Here is a 23,687-nt window from a genome sequence, read left to right as displayed (position 1 = left end):
GTGCTTCCTCTGCCTCGCCACAAGTGGTGGAGGATGCGGGCAGTTTTAAAGCGCAAGAGAACAGAGGAAACAAAGAGAAAAAGGAAGAGCGCTGTCGCCGCCTTTATTAAAGGTTCCCCACAACATCAACTTCTCTCTTTGCTCGCTTCCCGGCGAAGATGGAGGAATTCCTCCAACGCCTCTCAGAGGTTTCCATTCGCCAGCAACAGATCGTCGAGCATTTGGCTACCCGCCAGAACGAGACCGAGCAGGAGCTCGCTGCTCTCCGCGCCGCCACTCAACCACGCCCCGTCGTGCCTGATCCCCGGATGCAAGCCACACAGCTGCTACCCAAAATGTCCGCCGCCAGCGATGACCCGAAATATATCTCGAGATGTTCGAGAGCGTCGCAACCACGGAGGGATGGGACCGGAGGGAGTGGGCACGCGCGTTGGCCCCACTGCTGTCAGGAGAGCCCCAGCGCGCCTACTTCAGCATGCCGGCCGACCTGGCGAATGTATATGACGACCTAAAGAGGGAAATCTTGGGCAGGGTCGGTCTATCACCGTCTCGCGCAGCCCAAGCCTTCCAAGAGTGGGTCTTCCAGTCTCGCCAGCCGGCAAGGACCCAGGCCGCCCGAACTTACTTGGCTAGCGCAACACTGGCTCCTGGATGGGACACCAACCCCGCAATCATTGTGGAAAGGGTGGTGATGGACCCGGCTCCTGCGGCTCTCCCGGAATTGCTCGCCAGGCAGTCGGTATGAGAAACCCCAAAACGTCATGGAGTTGGTTGAGGCGGTCGAGCTGGCGGAAGCCGCCCAGCGTCGAGAGGCCGGGAGGCGGCGCCATCTTTTCCCGGAGGAGGTGTCCCAGGAGTGGCGCGCGCGGAGGGCACCGGCGACCGATGGAGAGGCGGCGGTCCCGACCGTGAGAGATGAGCCGATGCCAACCGAAGAGGCTTCCAACTCCACTAGAGCGTGGCTGGCAGGCTGCAGCCTCCACCGGGAGCTTCCCGCGCCGCACCGAAATCCCCATCGGCCTGAATGGACGGAAGTTCAGAGCCCTCCTTGACTCTGGCAGTACCATCAGCCTGGTTCAGTCCCGCCTCCTACCCCGCGCGCGCGGAACCGCGGAAACGGCTGTCACTGACCTGCGTCCACGGGGACACCAGGAAAGTCTCCACCCGTCTCATCACCGTGACGACGACAGGAGGAAGCTGGCCCCTGGAGGTGGGTCTCGTACAGGACCTGCCGGTACCAATCATCCTCGGGCGGGACTGGCCGGGCTTCGAGGAGGCGCTACACACCGCGACACAGCCTGTCAGCCCCAAAGCCCTCGCCGGAAGAGGCGAGAGGGGAGAAACCGCCGCCCTGCCGTTCTCCTAGCATCGGACAGCGGAAGAGATGGTGAGTCCCCTCCGAATACTACTAACGTATTCTTTGATGTGTTCCAACAGGTAGTCGGAGGGGGCTCGTTCGGCCGGGCTCAGCGGGAGGATGACCGGCTCAAGAATTGCTGGAACCAGGTACATTTCATGGATGAAGAAGAGACGCGGCCCGGCCCCCATCCTCTTCCCCATTTTATTGTGGAGAACGGCCTACTCTATTGTGTCGCCCAGCGGAGGGGAGGAGCGGCTCCTGGTGGTGCCCGAGGAAAGTGGACACCATCTTGGAGCTCGCCCACGCCCACCCGCTGGCCGGACACCTCTGGGCCGCCAACACTATCAAGAGGATCCGGGACCGTTTCCACTGGCCGGGGCTCGACGGAGACGTGAAACTTTTCTGCCAGGCCTGCCCTGAGTGCCAGAAGACCTCGCCCCGGCCACCTCCCCCTAGTCCACTTATCCCGCTGCCCATAATCGAGGTGCCCTTCGAGCGCATCGGGATGGATCTGGTGGGCCTGCTGCCGAGGTCTGCCCGCGGCCACGAACACATCCTGGTGATCGTGGACTCGCCACCAGTACCCGAAGCCATCCCACTCCGCAAAGCCACCGCCAAGGCGATCGCCCAGGAGCTCTTCACCCTGTCCACCAGAGTGGGGATACCCGGGGAGATACTGACCGACCAAGGCACCCCGTTCATGTCCCGAGTGATGGCCGACCTCTACAGGCTGCTACGGATCCAGCAGCTGCGCACCTCAGTGTACCACCCCCCAGACGGACGGACTTGTGGAGCGGTTCAACCAGACACTGAAGCAGATGTTGAGAAGGGTTGTCTCCGAGGACAAGCGGGACTGGGACCAGATGCTCCCCTCACGTCCTCTTCGGGGTGCGAGAGGTGCCCCAGGCCTCCACCGGCTTCACCCCATTCGAGTTGCTGTTCGGCCGACAGCCGCGAGGCCTGCTGGACGTGGCAAAAGAGGCCTGGGAGCAGCAGCAGCACCCGGATGCCCAGAGGTCGGTCATAGAACACGTTCAAGCCATGCGGGACCGGATTGAACGGGTGATGCCCCTCGCGCGGGAGCACATGGCGCAGCCCAGCAGCAACAACAGCGGCACTATAACCGCCCTGCACAACCCGGGAATTCCAGGTCGGCGACCGGGTCATGGTACTAGTCCCCACCAATGCATGCAAATTCCTGGCCACCTGGCAGGGTCCATATACCATCCTGGAAAAGATCGGCCCGGTTACTTACCGAGTCCGCCAACCAGACCGTCGACGCACCGAACAAATATACCACATTAACTTGTTGAAGAAGTGGGTGGGGACTAGGGAACACCTTTCCACACTCGCCATTCAGGAGGGCCCGGTCGTCGACACCAACGCCCTGCTCGCTCCCGCACAGAAGACGGAACTCCAACATTTGGTTGGTCAGTTTTCGGATGTGTTCTCGTCCACGCCCGGGCAGACTAACCTCCTCCAGCACGAGATCCGGACCCCTCCCGACGTCATCGTCCGGCAGCGGCCCTACCGGATCCCTGAGGCTCGTCGGTGAGCTATTGAGGAGGAGGTAAACCAAATGCTGAAGTTGGGGGTGATTGAACCATCGACGAGCCCGTGGTCACTCCCCACCCACCCTAAATTTCCCCGTTACTACACTCTGCTTTATCCACCAGGACCAGGACAGCGCTTGGGGGGGGGGAGTGTGACGAGCGTCCCAAGGAAGGATCAGCGTTGCCCTGGGAACAAACCTGAAACACCTACACCAGCCACTCAACGACGGATTCGCCACACCTGGAGCTCATCAACCGCGGGCCAGATAAGCCCGGCCAGGCGGCGGCTTCAGTGAGCGACAAGACTCGAAAGCATACGCTAACCTGTTGTCTCTTTCTTTGTCTCCCAGAAGCTACAGCGTGGCGGGCCTACCTGAGCTACTTCCCGACTACCTCACAGTGGACTCCCTCACGCTTCTAAGCACGGGAAACACCGAGACGACTCACCGCTGCACTCACCGGATTCACCGCTACACCACCCCCGGACTCACCGCCGCACTCCTCACACGGACTCACCGCTCACCATCTGTGTATTGTCTAATAAATACACCCTCCGGGAGATTTCACTGCACCTGTTTCTCTTGTGCTTCCTCTGCCTCATACATATATATATATATATATATATATATATATATATATATATATATATATATATATATATATATATATATTATTTATTTTTATTTATTTATTTAAAGACATTTGGTTTGTCCTTATTAAAGTTTCTCAAAGTTTCTGAAAGCAAAAGTGTAACACTGCAGTAATAAATGCTGCTCAGGCTGATTTTGTATTGATTTACATGGAATACGAGCGGAGCTTTGATATTCAAATAGCTCCTTCTCAAGATGTTTTTGCCTACTGCATCAACACTAGCAAGAAAATGGCTAATCTCCAAGATATTTTGAATCATGTTAGCAAAAAACACAACAAATGTTTATAATTAAAATACCTAAAATAGGTTAAAAAGTCCCATTGACTGGTAAAGTATACAATACTGTCAAGGTCCAGGATAAGTATGAAAGGCATCATAACAATAGTTCAGTATTCATTTTGTATGAAAAAAACCTCCCTACGGTGCTGAATTGCTGAATATTTTGTTTTTAGAGAGCATCTGCAATAGACGCTGTTAGCATCTGATTACGCTTTGACAACAACATTAACAGCATTAACAGGTTCCAAATTTTGAATAAGTTGTTATTTTTGTTTTCTTTCTGTACAAAAAGTATTCTCGTCACTTCACTGAGCCACTGACGGCAGATGGAGTATTCAGACGATGCTTTTCAATTTTTTTCTAGACCTTGACAGTGTAATTTACTTTCATTCAACATATCTTAAATTGTGTTCCAAAGACTAAGCTTTTATGGGTTTGGAATGAGGTGGGGGTAAAGATTAATGGCAAAAGTTTTCTTTTGGGGTGTTTAAGTGTGGAAAAACATTAGTCATTAGTTAGTTACCGGACACAAACAAAATCACTTTTATATTAACACGCTGCAAATTATCATCAAGTAATGGACGCAGTTGCAATGACCCCACTAATAAAAAATATGGACTTGCACAAATTTATTATTTCTTAAAACCCCCGCACAATTCTCGCTTAATGCTATTTAAATGGAAAATATGTAAAAATGGCAAATGTATCTTTCTTAATGAATGCAATGAAAAATAAAAATGGAAACAAATGTGCACTCTGCAAATCTGATGGATGTTTATAATCAAAATTGATGGATGTTTATAAGAAAATTGTAGATTACCGAACATTCCTTTGTGAACACTGCAAATATTCAGTGTTTTTTTTATGAACAAGACAATTTTAATCTTTCAACTGACTTAAGTTTTTATTAAATAAGTATTAGGTGCAACCACTGTATTCCTTCGAAACAGCCTTTTCCTTTTGCGCAGAGCAAGGGAATCTACTGATTCAGATTCTTCTAGGTTATACCTGTTACGCATGACCCACTGACATAAACGCAAATCAAATTATGGCTAGATGCGATCTTTTAATTTCTTACCTGAAAAAAAGTTTCCTGTAAATTCTTTAGTTTTTACGCTGAGACTTTCAGCCGACTGTCACCCGAGGAGGGCAGTGGACACGTTAAAGAGCGATTTCTCCCCGCAGCACTTATTTCTTATTGGTTAAACAGATGTTATAAATCACCCCATATTTCAACACTCCCTGCTCTCTCCAGGTAATTTTACATAAACGTGCCTCTAAACTGTTTAAGTGGGCGGTTCTTGGCCAGAACAGAACAAGATGCAATGCTGACCAGATCTTAAGCCATGTAGTGCAACAAATCCCCTGCTCATAGCCGATTTGTTTATTCAGTGTTTTAGCAAATGTTAAAGCATCCAGCTACTATTTAAAAAAAAATGTACTACATACAAATTTCATAGATTTCCCCCCCACAGTAAACTCGAGCCCTCATCTCATTCTGATACTTTAATTTTGAAGTTTAAGCTCATTACATATTCTCTCTCTTTCTCTGTCTCTCTGGTAGGTTTAGGGTTGGATTTGGTCGGGCTGATAACAGGGATGTTATCAGTCACCCTGTATGTACATTTAACAGTGTTGAAGCTGAACGTGTCAACATAAGGTTCACAACACCATCTGTAAAAGGGTGTATGCAATACTTTGACACAGCAAGAGGCTCTAGGATGCATGCAATAACAAATGGCAACACCATAAGAAAGAAAAGAAAGCCCAACAATAATAACAATACAAAGAAATTCAAATTTATTTGTTTTGTCAGTTTGGTTATTTGTTCATGGGCAGCAATTTATCTGACGCCAATATAGAACAATGCACAAAATCAAGAAATATAAGAAACCCCAAAACCAAACCGCTCACAACCACAAACAGACGATTCCCGATTTCCTAACTGTACAGCAGAAACCAGGTAGATGTCTTGCACCCAGTGACCGCAAAATTAACAAAGATTTGATCCTCAAAAGGAAAAAAAGAGAAAGACAAAAATTAAACACACACACACACACACACAGTGTGCAAACAAGGCGTCCAAGGCGACAAGGGATAAATCACAAAAAAACTAATAAGCAGTAAGACGGTGTTCCGGACGGAACTGACTGGAATTCTTGGAACTGGTTGGAGCCATGAGCGTAAAGATCTGTCTTTAAACATTCACCGTAAGTTTAATTCTATACATTTTTACTGCAAGTATTTAGGTGAAACAGGCCACCTTATTCAAGCTTGCACAAATCCGTGCAATAGATGCTGAGAAAATTACAGAAGTGATGATAACCCAAACCCTAACTGATACTTATTAAACAGATGCCAACACCCAACACTTTATTTTGAACTTTTTGATTATTTCCTTGACTATTATTGACAATAAATGCTTTTATGATGAGATTTAAAATTTCAAAAGGGAGAAAAAAATGCTGTCAGAAAGCAGATTCGAAACCACGTCGATTGCGTTCGTAGGAAATTAATAAAATTGAATGTGTTGAAACAAAAGTAATCTTGTAATAATGCAAATATTTATAACTATTATTAGACTACATTCATCAATTTTGTTAATATTGTATTGCACTACTACTACTATTTTCCAGCTTTTCAAAACAACATAGTAACGTTAACTTTTAAAGCAGTGTTTTCATTTTTTTTAAAAATACATTACACGTTCCTAATACATTTATTATCTAAATTCACCATATGGTTGTTCTCCTGATGAAACACCTCTCCATTGCTCCCCTTTCTCCATCTTATTTTGCTTTCACTCTCCAACATCATGTTCTTCAGCTTTTCACTTATCTGAAAGACCAGCAAGAAAGAGTCAAATTAAAGCTTATGATATCATCCTTAGGCCTATAATAAGAAGCCAACAAGCAATAATATTCATGATAATGATAAATATGGTGCTTGTTGGATTTAATGTTGTTGAATGCATTTCTCTTTAGCTATTTTAATCGAGCGTATACATTACTAATACTAATGTCGTTAGTACTAATACTAATCGTTGCACCAGAGTTTAACACTAAACAATGTTTTAGGCAGATTCAAACCTCATTCAGGATAGCTGTCTGTACTGAAGGATCATTCAATGCACAATTTCCATTACAGGTGACTTTCAATCTCACAATTTGTTTTTTCGAGTCATCTACAAGAAACATGAAGTTAAGCTCATCATGAAAAGATGTCAATGAAGAAACCATGATTCAATTGCTTGTGATGTCTGTTGCGTAATCTACAAACCATTTAAATCATTCAATTCTGTGAACTGGAGAAACTCACCTCCATAGCAGATAAATGGCTGCTGTACATCACAGCTGTACTGAGACCATCTGCCAGACTCGGTTCTTGTCATGCCAACACAGTTAGATCCTGAAGCCTGGGAAGGTTGACCTGCTGCCCAGTGTCTGAAACTCAGATCCCACTGATCAGACCATCCCCAAGAGTCCAGAAACAGACCAAGCCAGAAGGACAATCCGGTTAAAACTTGCGTAGTTATCTGCTTATTCTCCACAGAGCTGTGGATGGTGGCCAGATCGGTATAATACTGTCTGCAGTGGCTCCGAGCATCTGTCCAGTTTTTAGCACTTTGTACAAAGACGTATCCATTACTTCCTATTGAAAAACACAAAGAAAGCAGAGTATCTGTTCTCAACTCTTTATCTTTATCAGTTAAATGGAAAAAAAATAAATAAATACGGGTAACTCACTATAGCACACAAAATATCGGTTATTACTACATGACATATCATGCCAAAATCCAGAATTAATAATAACACAATCTCCATCTGCATCTGGCTGTCCTGAAGCCCAGTTATAGTACTGAGAAGTTGTGTTTTCTCCATTAGACCAACTCCACTGTTTCTGTGTCCCCTTCATCAGTCCAATCCACACTGATCCGCTGTATCCAGCATCTGTTATATTCACCAGCCTGTTCACGTCATCCATGTTGTCTACAGTAGCCAGATCAGTGAATCTCTCTCTGCAGTAACTCTGAGCATCTGGCCACGACATTGCTGTATTTATATAGAAGTACGGACGAGAAAGAGCAGAACTGCTCCAGAAGAGTCCTGTTAAAATCAACATGTTAAACATCTATATGTGAACACATCATCATAAATACAGATTACAAATGATCCCACCGACCTGACAGCAGAAGCAGCACAAACAGACCCCCGTCCATGACTGCTCACACAGATCCTCACTGCTGTATTATAAGAAATTATCAAATACATCATTCATTTTGTATTACAATATTGTAAGTAGAGTTTGTTGAATGACAGTAAAAGGCACTGTAAACATGATACGGCTACGTACAGTAACATTGATTTTAACCCTGTAGTTTAGGCAGTGACATAGTGTCCTCTAACATCTAAAATTATAAAAACCAAAGCAGCACAAAGAACACTTTTACCTGCACAAATAAAAACCAAAGTAAAAACAAAAGAGACTGTTTGTGGTGAATTTGGAAAATGTTGGAGAGCTGAGTGACCTCAGAATGACCGATAAATTGTGTTTCAATATCTAAAACATTTTAAGAGTAAGATTATTGAAGATTATTATTTTTTAAGATTATTTTGCTGATGTTTCACATTTGGTGGGGGACCGACTTCAATGAGGTAATCAATCATGATTAAAAATGTTCCTCCTGACAGTATTTCCACCGGCTGGCCAGAAACAGGTACAGCTGGAGAAAGTGAGCCACAGCCCAACAATGATTGGATTTCTCGTTTTGCGTAAATCCACTTGGAGTTCAGAGATCTTTTTTGTTCGTTTCACATTAATTTCACAAGTTTCTGGTATAAATATGTGGTCTTGTTTTTTTGTCATTATTTGTTTTTTAATTTACCCTAGAATAATGTATGTGAAATGTGACAAAATTCAGTTTTAATGTCTTAGGTAATCTAATTAAAATAAAAAGGCAAAATTTTTTACCAATACCATTATTAATTAAAATAGGTATAGCTATATAGCTAAGCTAGGTCAAAATAATGTTGGCAAATAGATAAATAATAACATTCAGAAAAGAAAAACACGAAAAGAAAAATGATATTTTAGAGTAAATTAAAGTTAATTACATTGCTAACTGTATGAAATAGCAATATTTAATATCTGATAAAGACCTTCACATTTTATGCAATTTTATATATATATATATATATATATATATATATATATATATATATCATATCATCATATAAAGGAAAAAAAGATATTTAAACCTATACAGTCACCAACAGCAGTAACAAAATGCTGATATTTGACTTTATATTGCAAGCATTACAAACAAACAAGAAAAAATAAACTCAAAATACTTAATCTTAATTACTTTTACTTTAACAAGGAAACCTACCAGATTATTGTGGATCTGTTATTTAACATCGCTTACATAAAACAAATTTCTTACCTATTTTATTTACAAAAAATGTTCCCTTTCAGCTCCGACTGTCACCTGAGGAGGGTGGTGGACACATTAAAGAGCGATTTCATCCCTGTAGTTCATTTCTCATTGGTTAACCTGGTGATGTTTTTCACAATAATGCAAAACTCTCCACTCTCTGTAGTCCATTTCACATAAACACGCCTCTAAACAGTCAAAGTGGGCCGTTCTCGACCAGAACAGAACAAGCTGCGATGTGGACCAGACTTTTAGACACTTAGTCTAACAAATCAATTTCGGCAAAAGTGTTAATGCTTCCAGATATCAAGCACTCTTCACAGTTTAACACTCATTAAAATTTCATAATTTTCCTCACACCAAATTATACTTCTGTTAGCATTTAAACTTAAGAATTGAGTATCAGAAGGAGGTTCAGTCTACACAATAACACGTCATATTCACTCAAAGCAAAAATGCAGGAGGTCTAAAATAAAATTATATGCAGTTTTTTTTTAATAACAAGACAACTTTGTTATTCAAAGAGCTAATTTTCATTACCAAGACTGTTTTACATGTTGTCGCTGGTCAGTTTTCCATGTTGTCGCTTTTTGTACCCTAAAAGGGATCACAAATGTATTTTGACACTGAACGAAAACACTTTCACAATTTTGCAAATATATTACAAATAAAAATAAATACACTGCCAATACACGGACACCCTTAACTCATTACTTACTTGAATAATAAATGAATAACAAACAACCAGTGAAATGATTTTGCTAAACATCTCAAACCTACACTGTAAAATATATGTGTAGGTGATAGTGGGGTGTGTTTATTGTGAGCACATAACAGTAATGTTACTATATGTAGTGATATATGTGCATACATTTCAGAATGTGGTGCATCTTCAGGAATAATCACTTTGGATGTAAAAAAAAAGCTGCTTTCAAAATAAAAGTGATCTCTTTTAAGTCCAGGCAGAGGTAAGTTGAGCTGCATGGAGTTAATAACCCTAATTTCATTCCTTTTAGTGACCGCATTCGTTACTCTCCAAAATACTTAGAAACAAATGATTGAATGAATAAATAAATGTATTAATAACACACACAAGTGGATAATTTTACACTTGATTTTATTAAACTCGCTTGTTTTTTCTAATGAGATCTGAAATTTGGTATGTGACACAAAAAGTGATTAATTGTGTACAAATGTGTTTAATAAAAATAAGCTCTTTAAATAGGAAAATCACTTAAAGTCTCTTGCCTTTACAAAAAATTTTTTTGTGACTTTAATGTATTACACAGGCAGCAGAGCAGGTCTAAATGCACAAATGACGTGGCCAGAGGCTCAGAGTTGCAAACATTTTTTTTTCTGTTTTTAATTTGATTGTTCTGAAGAATTTAGATAAGCCTTGTTCATGAAAATGTTTTTTTTTCTTACCCAGTAGTCATTTATAATTCAATATAATTTCTTTTGATTTAGCTTGAGGTAAAACCTAAACAGTTTAGTTTAACTTACCTCTCCATAGACTCAAAAGCCTAGAGACAACTTTATTTTTATTTACTTTTATTGCTTATAGATGTTACAGCTATGTTAGTAGTGTCAACTAAGTATTGAGTTAAGGGTATCAGTACTTTGGCTTTGTGTTTATTTCGGTTTTTCATTTTTTTTTATAAATTTGCAAAATTGGGAAATTTTTCTTGTTTCATAACGGTTTGCGAAATAACGTGAAAAACAGTCATTTGAAGTAGTATGACATAATATAACAACATGAAATAATAAAAGGCACTGTACAGACACACACACTTGTTTCTGTCAATTGTGGAGACTTTCCATAGACTTCTATTACTTTTAGACTAACCAAAAAATATTTTCTATCCAGTAACCTACAGTAACATAACCCTAAACATGCTCTTTACAGAAAACCTTGTCACACTTTCATATAAACATAATTAACTCCACCTCTTCGTGGGGACCATGCAAGTGTTTTCGTTCAGTGTCAAAATACATTCATGATCCCTTTTAGGGTACGAAAAGCGACAACATGGAAAACTGACCAGAGACAACATGTAAAACAGTCTTGGCAATGAAAATGAGCTCTTTGAATAACAAAGTTGTCTTGTTATTAAAAAAATAATACAAATCTGCATATAACTTAATTTTAGACCTCCTGCATTTTTGCACTCTTGCATCTTAAGTTTAAATGCTAACAGAAGTATAATTTGGTGTGAGGAAAATTATTAAATTTTAATGAGAGAATGTGTTAAACGGTGAAGAGTGCTTGATATCCGGTAGCATTAACACTTTTGCCAAATGGATTTGTTAGATTAAATGACTAAAAGTCTGGTCCACATCGCGGCTTGTTCTGTTCTGGTCAAGAACGACCCACTTTGACTGTTTAGAGGCGTGTTTATGTGAAAAAGCAGAACTGCTCCAGAAGAGTCCTGTTAAAATCAACATGATAAACATTTATATGTGAACACATCATCATAAATAGATTATAAATGATCCCACCGACCTGACAGCTAAAGCCTCCATCTACCAAGCACTCTGCGCCATTTAACAAATTTTACATTTGTTAAATATATTTATTGATAGGTTTTGGTTTAAAGAGTCCATGAGTCCAGTCAAACGAATAACGAAAAAAAAAGTCTAAAAAGTATTGGGGCCTTAAAGCGGAACATGAAAGTTGCGTCAAACTCTGGGGGCGGGGCTAAACTACTATGTCAATGTATATATAATGGGTTCTACATCTGCTACGTCCAATGACACATAGCCAAAGGGTTTCAAGTTTAGAATCCCTTCAATTTCTGTTAACACTGTCCTTAGCACTTCTTTCGTTACACGTTAGGCTCCATGTTTAGCATGAACTTTAGAGACCTGATTTCCCTCTCCCATATTCCACCAAGATACGGCGCTGCAGGGGGATTCAAACCGAACACGATTTTCTGTTTTGCCAGCTGATTTTGCAAGGTTAATCTGAAAAAAAGCAGCAGTTCACCCAAACATGAAAATTCTGTCATTAATTACTCACCCTCCTATCGTTCCAAACCGTAAGACCTTCATCCATCTTCTGAACACAAATTCAAATATTTTTGATAATATCCCAGAGCTCTCTGACCCTCCGCAGACACAGTAAGGACATTGTTAAAACAGTTCATGTGACAGCAGTCGTTCAAATGCAGTTTTTATGAAGCTAGGAGAATATGTTTTGTGAACATAGAAAACTAAATATAGACTTTATTCAATAATTCTTCTCCTTTTCGTCACCCAAGGGCACCATTATAGAGTGCATCACAACGCATCAGCACAACTGTTGATTATAATAATTCATTAGCTAATGTTTCAATTAACATTAACAAGATTAATAAATGAACCAATTCTCAGTTCATGTTAACTATAGTACTTAACTAATGTTAATTAATAAACCCTATTGTAAAGCGTTACCATTATTAATTAAGTTCTGTCCAGGTTTTTTACATTCAGTGAAAGTGTGGTAATTGTATAATTGTAATTGTGTAAAATGAAAAAGGCATCTATCAGCTGATGGTGAGCGGAATATCGAAATGCGTGATGAAGGAAATGCTGGTAATTGGAAATGCAGGAAATACTGCTTATAGTGTCGCGCCTGAAACAAGTCTGGTGCAAAAAACAAGTCCGGCGCAAAAATCCATATCAATAGAAGCTGAGGTATATGCCCTGCTGTGGTTCCTGAGCAAACTTTTTCAGCCAATAAGGAGAAGAATCAGTGTTTGATCGTTAATTCGGAGCCGTGCTTTTAAAATGCCTCAAAAGAAGTCTTTGGACCAGGAAAAGTGATATCCATGTGTGTTATGTAGATATTAAATAATCCTGTTTTTTAGTAGATAAGTGCTCTGTATGTCGGAGGTGCTGATGCCCAAATAATCACCATGGAGATGTGATTATGTCAATAAGGTGGACTTTTTGGAAGTTTTGAGCTTTGGAACCAACCAGAAATTAGCTGACTGATGCATTGATATAATTAGTGACCTCTGTTAGAATAGAATTACTGGTGTTTGTACTAGTACTGAAGCTGAGAAATAAAAAGTACATTTTTCTTGATCTCATCTCTGACTTCTGGGCTTCCTGGGATCTGTTATTCCCCAACAGGGTCATTGTCCTGTTGGAAGGTAAACCTTCTGTCCATTTTGATGTTCTGAAAGCTCTAAATTGTTTTTGGTGCATTGAGTTTTTCTTTTATTCTGACAAGTCTCTCAGTCCTTACCGCTGAAAAACTATCCCACAGCATGAAGCTCCTACCAGCACACTTTACTTTTGAGATGATACTCTGCAGGTAAAGAGTAGAGCTGGTTTCCTTCAAACTCTGATGCTTAGAATTGAGGTTCATCAGACTAGAGTGACTATAGTAACCATGTCTCTCTGTAGGAAAACCATGGTTAATTTTCCAAAGGAAGTGCCAGCTTACATGACATTGTTCATTTTTCGAAAGGGTAAGTTAGCCAGCTTACGTAACTATTCACAGTTACAGTAATTGGTATATCGTCATGCATGTTCCAACCAGGTCCATCACTTGTTCTGGTTCCATTCAACATTTCCGACATGGTCTGTGCGTATTTGCAGCGAGTTTCTGTTCTATTTGGTCACACTGTATTTGCAGCACATGTGTTGAAGATGAAGACGTTTTAATTGTAACAAATATAAAAGAAAAGATTGCTGTATTTCTACAATCTAAATTCTGACATACAGGAGTAACCTTAAAACAGTCAAATATGCAGTGTATTATTGCAGCTGAATTTATTATACATTCATTATGTCAATGGTATTGTTTTATTTTAGTCATTAAATGAGGGCTAATACATATACATATGCATACCTCAAAATCATCTTTGTAGATAATACCTAAGTACAGTTAAAAATCTGTGAATTTAAATTATACAATATTAAAAGGATTTTAGGAAATTCATTAAATTAAATTGGTTGAAAGAAAAGTATTCTTGTAAGAATGCAAATATTTACAGCTAATATTAGACTACATTCATCAATTTTGTTAATATTGTATTGCTCTACTACTACTATTCTCCAGTCTCTCAAAACAACATAGTAGCATTAACTTGATATTTTTAAAGCAGTGTTAAAAAATACATTACACATTCTTAATACATTTATTATCTAAATTTACCATATGGTTGTTCTCCTGATGAAACACCTCTCCATCCCCTCCCTTTCTCCAGCTTATTTTGCTTTCACTCTCCAACATCATGTTCTTCAGCTTTTCACTTATCTAAAGGACCAGCAAGAAAGAGTCAAAGCTGTCACATACGTTATGTCAAACATATAGACTTAATATCATCTTTACGCCTAAATAACAACCCAGAAATTAACACTAAACACTGTTTAACGCAGATTCAAACCTCATTCAGAATAGCTGTCTGTACTGAAGGATCATTCAATGCACATTTTCCATTACAGGTGACTTTCAATCTCACAATTTGTTTTCTCAAGTCATCTACGGAAATGATAAGAAACATGAAGTTATGTTCAACATCAATGAAAAAAAAACATATTTCAGTTGTTTTTCTCGTCTATTGTAAGAGTAATCTACAAACCATTTAAATCATTAAATTCTGTTAACTGGAGAAACTCACCTCCATAGCAGATAAACGGCTGCTGTACATCACAGCTGTACTGAGACCATCTGCCAGACTCGGTTCTTGTCATGCCAACACAGTCACCTGAAGTCATCGTTGGTTGACCTTCTGCCCAGTGTCTGAACCTCAGATCCCACTGATCAGACCATCCCCAAGAGTCCAGAAACATCCCAAACCAGATGTACCATCCAGATAGAATTTTCATAGTTACCTGGTCATTCTCCACAGAGCTGTGGATGGTGGCCAGATCGGTGTAATACTGTCTGCAGTAGCTCCGAGCATCTGTCCAGTTTTTAGCACTTTGTACAAAGGCGTATCCAACACTTTCTATTGAAAAACACAAAGAAAGCAGAGTATCTGTTCTCAACTCTTCTTTCTCAGTTAAGTGGCACAACAATTTTAAAGAACAGGTAACTCACTATAGCACACAAAATATCGCTTATAGCTACATGCCATATCATGCCAAACTCCAGAAAGAGTAACAACACAATCTCCATCTGCATTTGGCTGTCCTGAAGCCCAGTTATAGTACTGAGGAGTTGTGTTTTCTCCATTAGACCAACTCCACTGTTTCTTTGTCCCCTTCATCAGTCCAATCCACACTGATCCGCTGTATCCAGCATCTATTATATTTACCAGCCTGTTCACGTCATCCATGTTGTCTACAGTAGCCAGATCAGTGAATCTCTCTCTGCAGTAACTCTGAGCATCTGGCCACGACATTGCTGTATTTATATAGAAGTACGGACGAGAAAGAGCAGAACTGCTCCAGAAGAGTCCTGTTAAAATCAACATGTTAAACATCTATATGTGAACACATCATCATAAATACAGATTACAAATGATCCCACCGACCTGACAGCAGAAGCAGCACAAACAGACCCCCGTCCATGACTGCTCACACAGATCCTCACTGCTGTATTATAAGAAATTATCAAATACATCATACATTTTGTATTACAATATTGTAAGTAGAGTTTGTTGAATGACAGTAAAAGGCATTGTAAACATGATACGGCTACGTACAGTAACATTGATTTTAACCCTGTAGTTTAGGCAGTGACATAGTGTCCTCTAACATCTAAAATTATAAAAACCAAAGCAGCACAAAGAACACTTTTACCTGCACAAATAAAAACAAAAGTAAAAACAAAAGAGAGTATTTGGGGTGAATTTGGAGTATGTTGGGAGCTGAGTGACCGATAAATTGTGTCTTAATATCTAAAACACCAAATCGTTTTACAGCACAAAAAATTAAGACTAAGATTATTATTTTTTAAGATTATTTTGCTGATGTTTCACATTTGGTGGGGGACCGACTTCAATGAGGTGATCAATCATGATTAAAAATGTTCCTCCTGACAGTATTTCCACCTGCTGGCCAGAAACAGGTACAGCTGGAGAAAGTGAGCCACAGCCCAACAATGATTGGATTTCTCGTTTTGCTTAAATCCACTTGGAGTTCAGAGATCTTTTTTGTTTGTTTCACATTAATTTCACAAACGTCAGGCATGAAATATCAATGTTTACAAAGATATCCCAATTATTTTCACGTTTCATGCAATTATTTATATTATATATAATATTGCTATGCCAACTACACTTTCATCATGCTAGCATATAAAAGTATTTAAACCTATACAGTGAGAAGTCTGTACAAAAACATGTTAAAGTCACTGAAAGCACAGGTTTAACATGGCAGCAGTACGTGCTGTGTGCGCTGATACTGAGCTGATTTACATCAAGACATGAGGAGCTTTGATATTCAAGTAGCTCGTTCTCAAGATGTTATTGATTCTATCGCATCAACAGCAGTAATAAAATGCTCCCCTTAAAGATATTCGACCCATTTTATATTTAAACATACAAAAATAAATAAATAACAAAAAAATATTTAATCATATTAAGTGCAGAAAATATTTAATGTTCCATTTTGGTCAGTTACTGGGCACTACCAGAAACACGATGATGAAATAATATTTTATCTCACTATCACCAGTCTAAAGAGACAGAAGCAGATGAGATCATCTAAGAAACACTGTGGTAATTCTCCCGCAACCTACCTTTAAACTACAGTCCTATGAAAATTAGGCACATATGAAAACTAATGCTGTAAGGCAAGCAAGCAAGCAGAACAAATCAATATTGAGTGCAAACACAGTTTGCTTTCAATAAAGCAAGTTTAGACGATTGCTATTTAAAATTTTAATTTCTTACCTTTTTTTTGGGCCAGTGAATCCTTTATATATTTGCGCTGAGACTTTCAGCTCCGACTGTCACCTGAGGAGGGTGGTGGACACATTAAAGAGCGATTTCATCCCTGTAGTTCATTTCTCATTGGTTAAACTGATGTTATTCACCCAATAATGCAAAACTCTCCACTCTCTGTAGTCCATTTCACATAAACACGCCTCTAAACAGTCAAAGTGGGCAGTTCTTGACCAGAACAGAACAAGCTGCGATGTGGACCAGACTTTTAGACACTTAGTCTAACAAATCAATTTCGGCAAAAGCGTTAATGCTTCCAGATATCAAGCTTTCTGTACAATTTAACACATTCTCTCATCTCTCATAATTTCCCTCACACCACAGTACACTTCATCTTAAGAATTAAGTATCAGAATGAGATGAGGAGGTTCAACACAATAACATGTCATAAGCACCTTTGGCATCAATTACAGACTCAAATCTTTTTTCAGGTTTCTCCAGAAATATTTGATTGGGTTCATCCGTGCCTGGATGCAAGGACATTCAGAGAGTTGTCTGTAAATCACCTTTGCTTGTCATTGTCCTGTTGGAAGGTGACCCTTCTGTCCAGTCTGAGGTTCTGAACGCTCCGTTTAGGTTTTCATTAAGGCTATCTCATTATTTCTTTGAGCTTTTACTCTGATATTTCCGTCTTGAGGCTTCTACCAGCACACTTCACTTTTGGGATAGTACTCTGATGGACGCGTAGAAATGAGGTTCATCAGACCAGATAGTCTTGTTTTTATACAGGTGTCTTTTTGTTTTGTTTTCACGTATCTTTGCTTAGGAGAGGATTTGACTTGGCCACACATTCATAAATTTGTATATATTTTTTTTTTTGTAACAGAAATATATGTTTAATTTAATTATGATTTCGCATTTTTAACTTTGAGCATAAATAACATCCGCAAAAGTTACGACACTCAATGCACAGGCAGAGGTTTTGTCTTTTACAGAATTCCTTTTTTAAGGCTTACAATTTTTTAAGGCCTAAAACGAGCTTCTTCCTGGGTCTTGATATCACAAAACCTGAAATGTATTTAAATGTATTTATCTTAAACCAATATGTTTTCCTTTAATAGATTCAGTAGGATGACCGTAAGAGCCTTTTTTCCCGGACACGTCCTTGCCAGGATTTCTCTATTGCTTTGATTCAAAATACACCGAAAGCGTTTTGAAAACACAAGGAACCTATGTCATACACCTGCATGCAAACAAAGCCAGAACCTAGATATTTTAGGCAATGTATAAATCTGGACCAGGACACATCCATGAAAAATAGCTAGCAAGTCAACTTGCTGGTGTTTATTTCCTATTTGCATGTGTTTTTTTTCCCTTTAGCAGCATGCTGAGCTCTCTGTCAACCTATTTGTCAAAACAAAGTCAACAAATAAAATTGTAAAGCGTGTAGATTATATTAGAAAAAGATTTTCTTTAATGTGACACCTTGCTGATTTTGCTAAACAAGGACAAAGGATACTGTATTTCAGTGAGAGGATGAAAAACAAGAATTAAACTTGTGGACTAAGTTTAAATCCTTCATTTCTCATACGCTACAAATGTAAAAGAATGTAGAAAATTGCAGTTTTCTATTCTGATATGACTGGGAACTATACTCTCATTCCAGCGTAGTAATCAAGGTACTTAAAAACCTGCAGCGCCTGTGGAAAATAAACCTAATAAGTCTAATAAATAATAAATATGTGGAGAATGAGCCTATTTCTTTCATTTAAAAGGAAAATTTAATTAATGGAGTATTTTTAAAACTGTGTTTCTGACCCTAAGAGCTGTGTTGTCTGAGGCTATATGCCCCTGGTAGGGTATCCCAAGGCAAACAGGTCCTAGATGACAAGCCAGACAAAGAGCGGTCCACCGTAAAGGGCAGGTGCATTGTTGTTTTGGCGGCTGCCTCGGCGGCCCAATCCCCGGACACAGAATCTGGCTTTAGGGACATGGAATGTCACATCTCTTGGGGGGGAAGGAGTCTGAGTTGCTGCATGGGGTTAAGAGGTATCAAATAAAGATAGTTGGGCTCCACGCGCAGCTGGGGCTCTGGAACCCATCTCCTCAAAAGAGACTGGACTCTCCTCTACCCTGCAGTGGGCTGGTGAAGGGCTGGTGTGGGCTTGCTCATAGGCCCCCAGCTTAGCCGCCATGTTTTGGAGTTCAACCCAGCTCCGCCACCCTGCGCCTTTGTGTTGGGAAGAGATCTCTCTCTCAATATTTTATATAATACTGATTTTCCAACTAGCAAATATGCAGAGTTTCATCATGCTAGCACATATATACAGTGAGAATATTCAGATTACTCTAGTTCTGTTATTTAACACCACTACACTAACATGAACAAATGAAATTATGGTTAGATGTTATACACACACACACACACACACACACACACACACACACACATATATATATATATATATATATATATATATATATATATATATATATATATATATATACATATACATATATACACACACATATATATATATATATATACACACATATATATATATATATATATACACATATATATATATATATATATATATATATATATATATATATATATATATATATATATATATATATATATATATCTTTCAAATTTCTTACCTTTTTTTTTTTGCTTGTGAATCCTGCTCTTGTGACTGTCACCTGAGGAGGGTGGTGGACACATTAAAGAGAAATTTCATTTCTGTAGTTCATTTCTCATTGGTTAAACTGATGATGTTCATGTCGAAATGCGGAACTCTCTGTAGTGGATTTCACATAAACACGCCTCTAAACAGTCAAAGTGGGCGTTCTTGACCAGAACAGAACAAGCCGCGATGTGGACCAGACTTTTAGTCATTTAATCTAACAAATCCATTTGGCAAAAGTGTTAATGCTTCCAGCTGTAAAGCACTCTTCACCTTTTAACACATTAAAATTTCCCTCACACCAAATCATGCTTCTTTTAGAAAGTTAAGAACTGAGTATCAGAATGACATCAAGAGGCTGAAGAGCCGAAGAGCTCATTTTCATTGACAAGACTGTTTTGCATGTGCCACTGGTTGGTTTTCCATGTTGTCACTTATCTTATCTCAGGGAAAATATTTTGACACTGAATGAAAACAGTCAATGTATCCACAAGGATAAAAAAATCTGAAATTATTGACATTATGTCCTCATGATGGAGGAAAATATGATGTTTGTCTGATAGAGGATAGAAATTATTGTTTGGTTTGGTACATAGTTGAAGCACCTTTAAAGAGCTGTAACATCTATGATTAAAAATGTAGTCTCGGGAAGAATACAAATACTTATGCAATGTAATTATTTCAGCCTTTTGTTTTTTGCTATATTATTAAGTGCAGACTGTTGTGAAATAGTATTTTAATGTAGTTAACCATAAAGCAACAACAACAAAAAAATTAAGTCTGTTTAATGTGAGCACATAACAGTAATGGGTGCAAACTATATATATGCATACATTTCAGGATGTGGTGCATTCTCAGGCATAATCAGTTTATATATTAAATAGATTGCTTTCAATATATGGTTTTGATGAAAAAAAACATTTATATAGGGAAAGGGTAAGTTGGGCTACATAGGGTTAAACGGTGCTATGCATTATGCTGAATTAAAACCAAGCATTTTACTGCAAGCTATGCCAAGAGAAGAGAGATTCAAATGTTTATCAAAAACAAATGTTTACAAGAAAATGTATGTGTTAGAAATGAAATTTCAAGAAAAAAAATATAATGACCAAATTTCATGAACAAGGCCTATTTAAAATTTCCAGAATATATATATATATATACAGTAACCAGATCAGTGTATTTTGATCTGCAGTATCTCTGAGCATTTATATAGCGGCAGCTCTAACAGCTCTACATTAGCGATTAATGCCGTTCATATCCTATTACAAGTGTAAATCTAAGTGTCTGTATACACTATATTTTCACACATTTTACAAACGAGCTCACTAACATCACAGCAGATGCAGCACCGACCTGTCACACAGATCCTCACAGATCCTGTTTTTTTGCTACAGGAATACAGATAAACTTCTATTAATATTTAAACTTCAGATAGAGCATCATAAGGAGATGGGGAACTTAAGTCTGTACCAAAACATATTGTATTCTCTGAAATAGTTTTAGACTTTTTTTACCCGTTTAACTAAACAACATTGTAGCACTGAATGTTTTTGCCAGTCAAATGCATTAAAATCACATGCTAATTATGGTAAAAAGACAAGCAATTTTCCTATTCACATAGCTTTTTTGTATTATTTGCTTATTTAATTACTTTTCCGTGTCATATACCAAATTTATGATTTCACTAGAAAACAAGCACGTGTTATAAATCAAGCCTAAAATAATACACTATAAAGCTATGCCTATTTTTTCTGTAACAGCAGACAGAGAGAATTAATATAAATACTTGAACATTTTACATACTGTGAACTGAGTAATTTTTGATGGTTTTTACAGGTCCCTAAAATCTTAAATGTAGTTTTAATTACATTTAAAGCCAATAACATGGTACCATCTTAAATGGTGTATATATATATATATATATCTTTGTTATTTTTAAAAGTCATTATTGACAGAAAAACAGGAATCATTATACATAATAAAACCATTTCAATTCAAATTTACGTACTGTTGCACATTCTACAGCTGCAAATTTTAAAAATAAATATTACTTAAATTAAAAGATGAAAATGGAAGTGGACTTAAAATTGGTAATAAGGTGTGAAGACAATCCTATGCTGCTGAATACACACAAAAAAACATGCAGATATCAATTCCATAAGAGTAATTCCTTCCTTACAATAAAAAAGTAGTTCTTGGCACTTTATACATCCCGAAAAGAACACAACTCTGAAGAAGACCCTAAAACACTTTCCTTTCTTGAGACAGCTAGGACATTTGACAAACCCGAGTGTTTCACTTTTACTCTCTACATCCGTCTGGTGGACCAGTGTAACTTTTTACATACATTTTACATACAATTTGATGTTAATGTGATGACAAGCGATGAGTAATTTTCCTAATGCACTTTATACACACACACACACACACTAAACAAAACTGATTACATTTTGTCAGCTGAAATCTAAAACATTTAGAAGTTCTATCCATTGTGTGTTAAAAAGACAAGCAATTTTCTTATTCAAATAGCTTATTTGCATTATTTGCTTATTTAATTACTTTTCCGTGTCATATACCAAATTTCAGATGTCACTAGAAACCAAGCACGTGTTATAAATCAAGCCTAAAATAATACACTATAAAGCTATGCCTATTTTTTTCTGCAACAGCAGACAGAGAGAATTGTAGCACTAATATAAATACATTTTACATACTGTGAACTGAGTAATTTTTTGATGGTTTTACAGGTCCCTAAAATCTTAAATCTTAAATGTATGACAGAAAAACATATTTTATACTCTACCTATTCTAATAGGAAATGTATTTGCACATCATGCTGCTGAAAGGTCAGATTCATAATTATATAGAGCAAATCAAAATAAACTCTACAAATCCCTAAATTTCAAGGTAGAATACTCTCACAAGAGTATTTTTGCAAGGGCAACATTTTTTTTTTAACATTTCATAAATGAAATGAATTGCGTTCTTTACCACAGTCTAAAAAAACGTAAATGAGATAATAACAACCCTGTCTTATTATTAGAAAAACATTTAGGCTGGGTACACATCACAAGATAATCCAGCTGATTTTGAGCCATTTTCCTCTCTTTGTAATCACTAAACCAGTGCTGTTTGTTCAGAAATAGTAGATAAGGACCAGTCCTTTCAAAGAGGAAACAATTGGGAGAACGGTGATGCAGCCCTAATCATACAAACTTCCATTAAAAACCCCTCACACACTCCCCATCACCACTTGGTTCACCTGGATGCCACATAGTGTCCTGCGAGATTGAGCCGTCCCCCATAGACCAGAAGTTCTATCCACGCATGTGATTTAAACTGTCCACTGTTTAATCTGTAAAATAAAAACATGATTCATAATATTGTATAATAATTGATACAGTTTTTTATTATGCAATATTAATATGTAATATGTAAAAAAAATATGGATTTCATTTCTCCATCATTGTACCACAACATAACCATTTTATGTTTCTTAAATCTACCCGTTATTTCAGCATGGGATACTGCAGGTACTGAAATCAGTTATTTCAAATAAGCAATTATGTCTTTCAAATAGGAAAATGACTTATACGTAATATTAATTTCTTAGGGTTCCGCTGATATTCATTTGTAGGCTATATTTGCATCCCACAGCAACACAGCAGTGACGTCTCAGACTGACAGGTACATAAGTGTTTATACAAAGTGATTTGTTTGTTTTCTACTCACCTCCAAGGCAAACAAAAGGCCGCTGCAGATCGAGCCACTCAACAATCTCGAGTTGGTTTTGTTTCTCAGAGTTGTGGATGGTCTGCAGTAGCTCTGAGCATCAGCCCAGCTCTTCCAAACCTGTACGCTTATATATCCGCTTGCTATCGAGAAATACAAAA

The 23,687-nt window shown here is 38.6% G+C and overlaps 2 protein-coding genes across 2 annotated transcripts; both read right to left on the bottom strand.

Annotated features, from left to right (window-relative positions):
• Window positions 1–5,763: 5,763 nt before the first annotated feature.
• On the bottom strand, window positions 5,764–8,112 carry LOC122324938 (C-type mannose receptor 2-like). The gene is made up of 5 exons (XM_043219721.1): window positions 8,027–8,112; window positions 7,591–7,950; window positions 7,163–7,495; window positions 6,934–7,028; window positions 5,764–6,682 (listed from the first exon to the last, which is right to left on the bottom strand). The coding sequence occupies exons 1-5, from the start codon at window positions 8,061–8,063 to the stop codon at window positions 6,545–6,547; spliced, it is 963 nt and encodes a 320-aa protein (XP_043075656.1). The 5' UTR covers window positions 8,064–8,112; the 3' UTR covers window positions 5,764–6,544.
• Window positions 8,113–14,063: 5,951 nt separating this feature from the next.
• On the bottom strand, window positions 14,064–16,059 carry LOC122327432 (macrophage mannose receptor 1-like). Its single transcript, XM_043222800.1, has 5 exons — window positions 15,749–16,059; window positions 15,313–15,672; window positions 14,891–15,220; window positions 14,657–14,751; window positions 14,064–14,526 (listed from the first exon to the last, which is right to left on the bottom strand). Exons 1-5 carry the CDS (start codon window positions 15,783–15,785, stop codon window positions 14,389–14,391), a joined length of 960 nt encoding a protein of 319 aa, XP_043078735.1. The 5' UTR covers window positions 15,786–16,059; the 3' UTR covers window positions 14,064–14,388.
• Between the last annotated feature and the right edge of the window lie 7,628 nt (window positions 16,060–23,687).

This window comes from Puntigrus tetrazona, chromosome 2 (genome assembly GCF_018831695.1).
Source record: "Puntigrus tetrazona isolate hp1 chromosome 2, ASM1883169v1, whole genome shotgun sequence".
Taxonomy (NCBI): domain Eukaryota; kingdom Metazoa; phylum Chordata; class Actinopteri; order Cypriniformes; family Cyprinidae; genus Puntigrus; species Puntigrus tetrazona.
The sequence above is the reverse complement of the archived record's forward strand: the minus strand, read 5'-3'. Positions and strand labels throughout refer to the sequence as shown.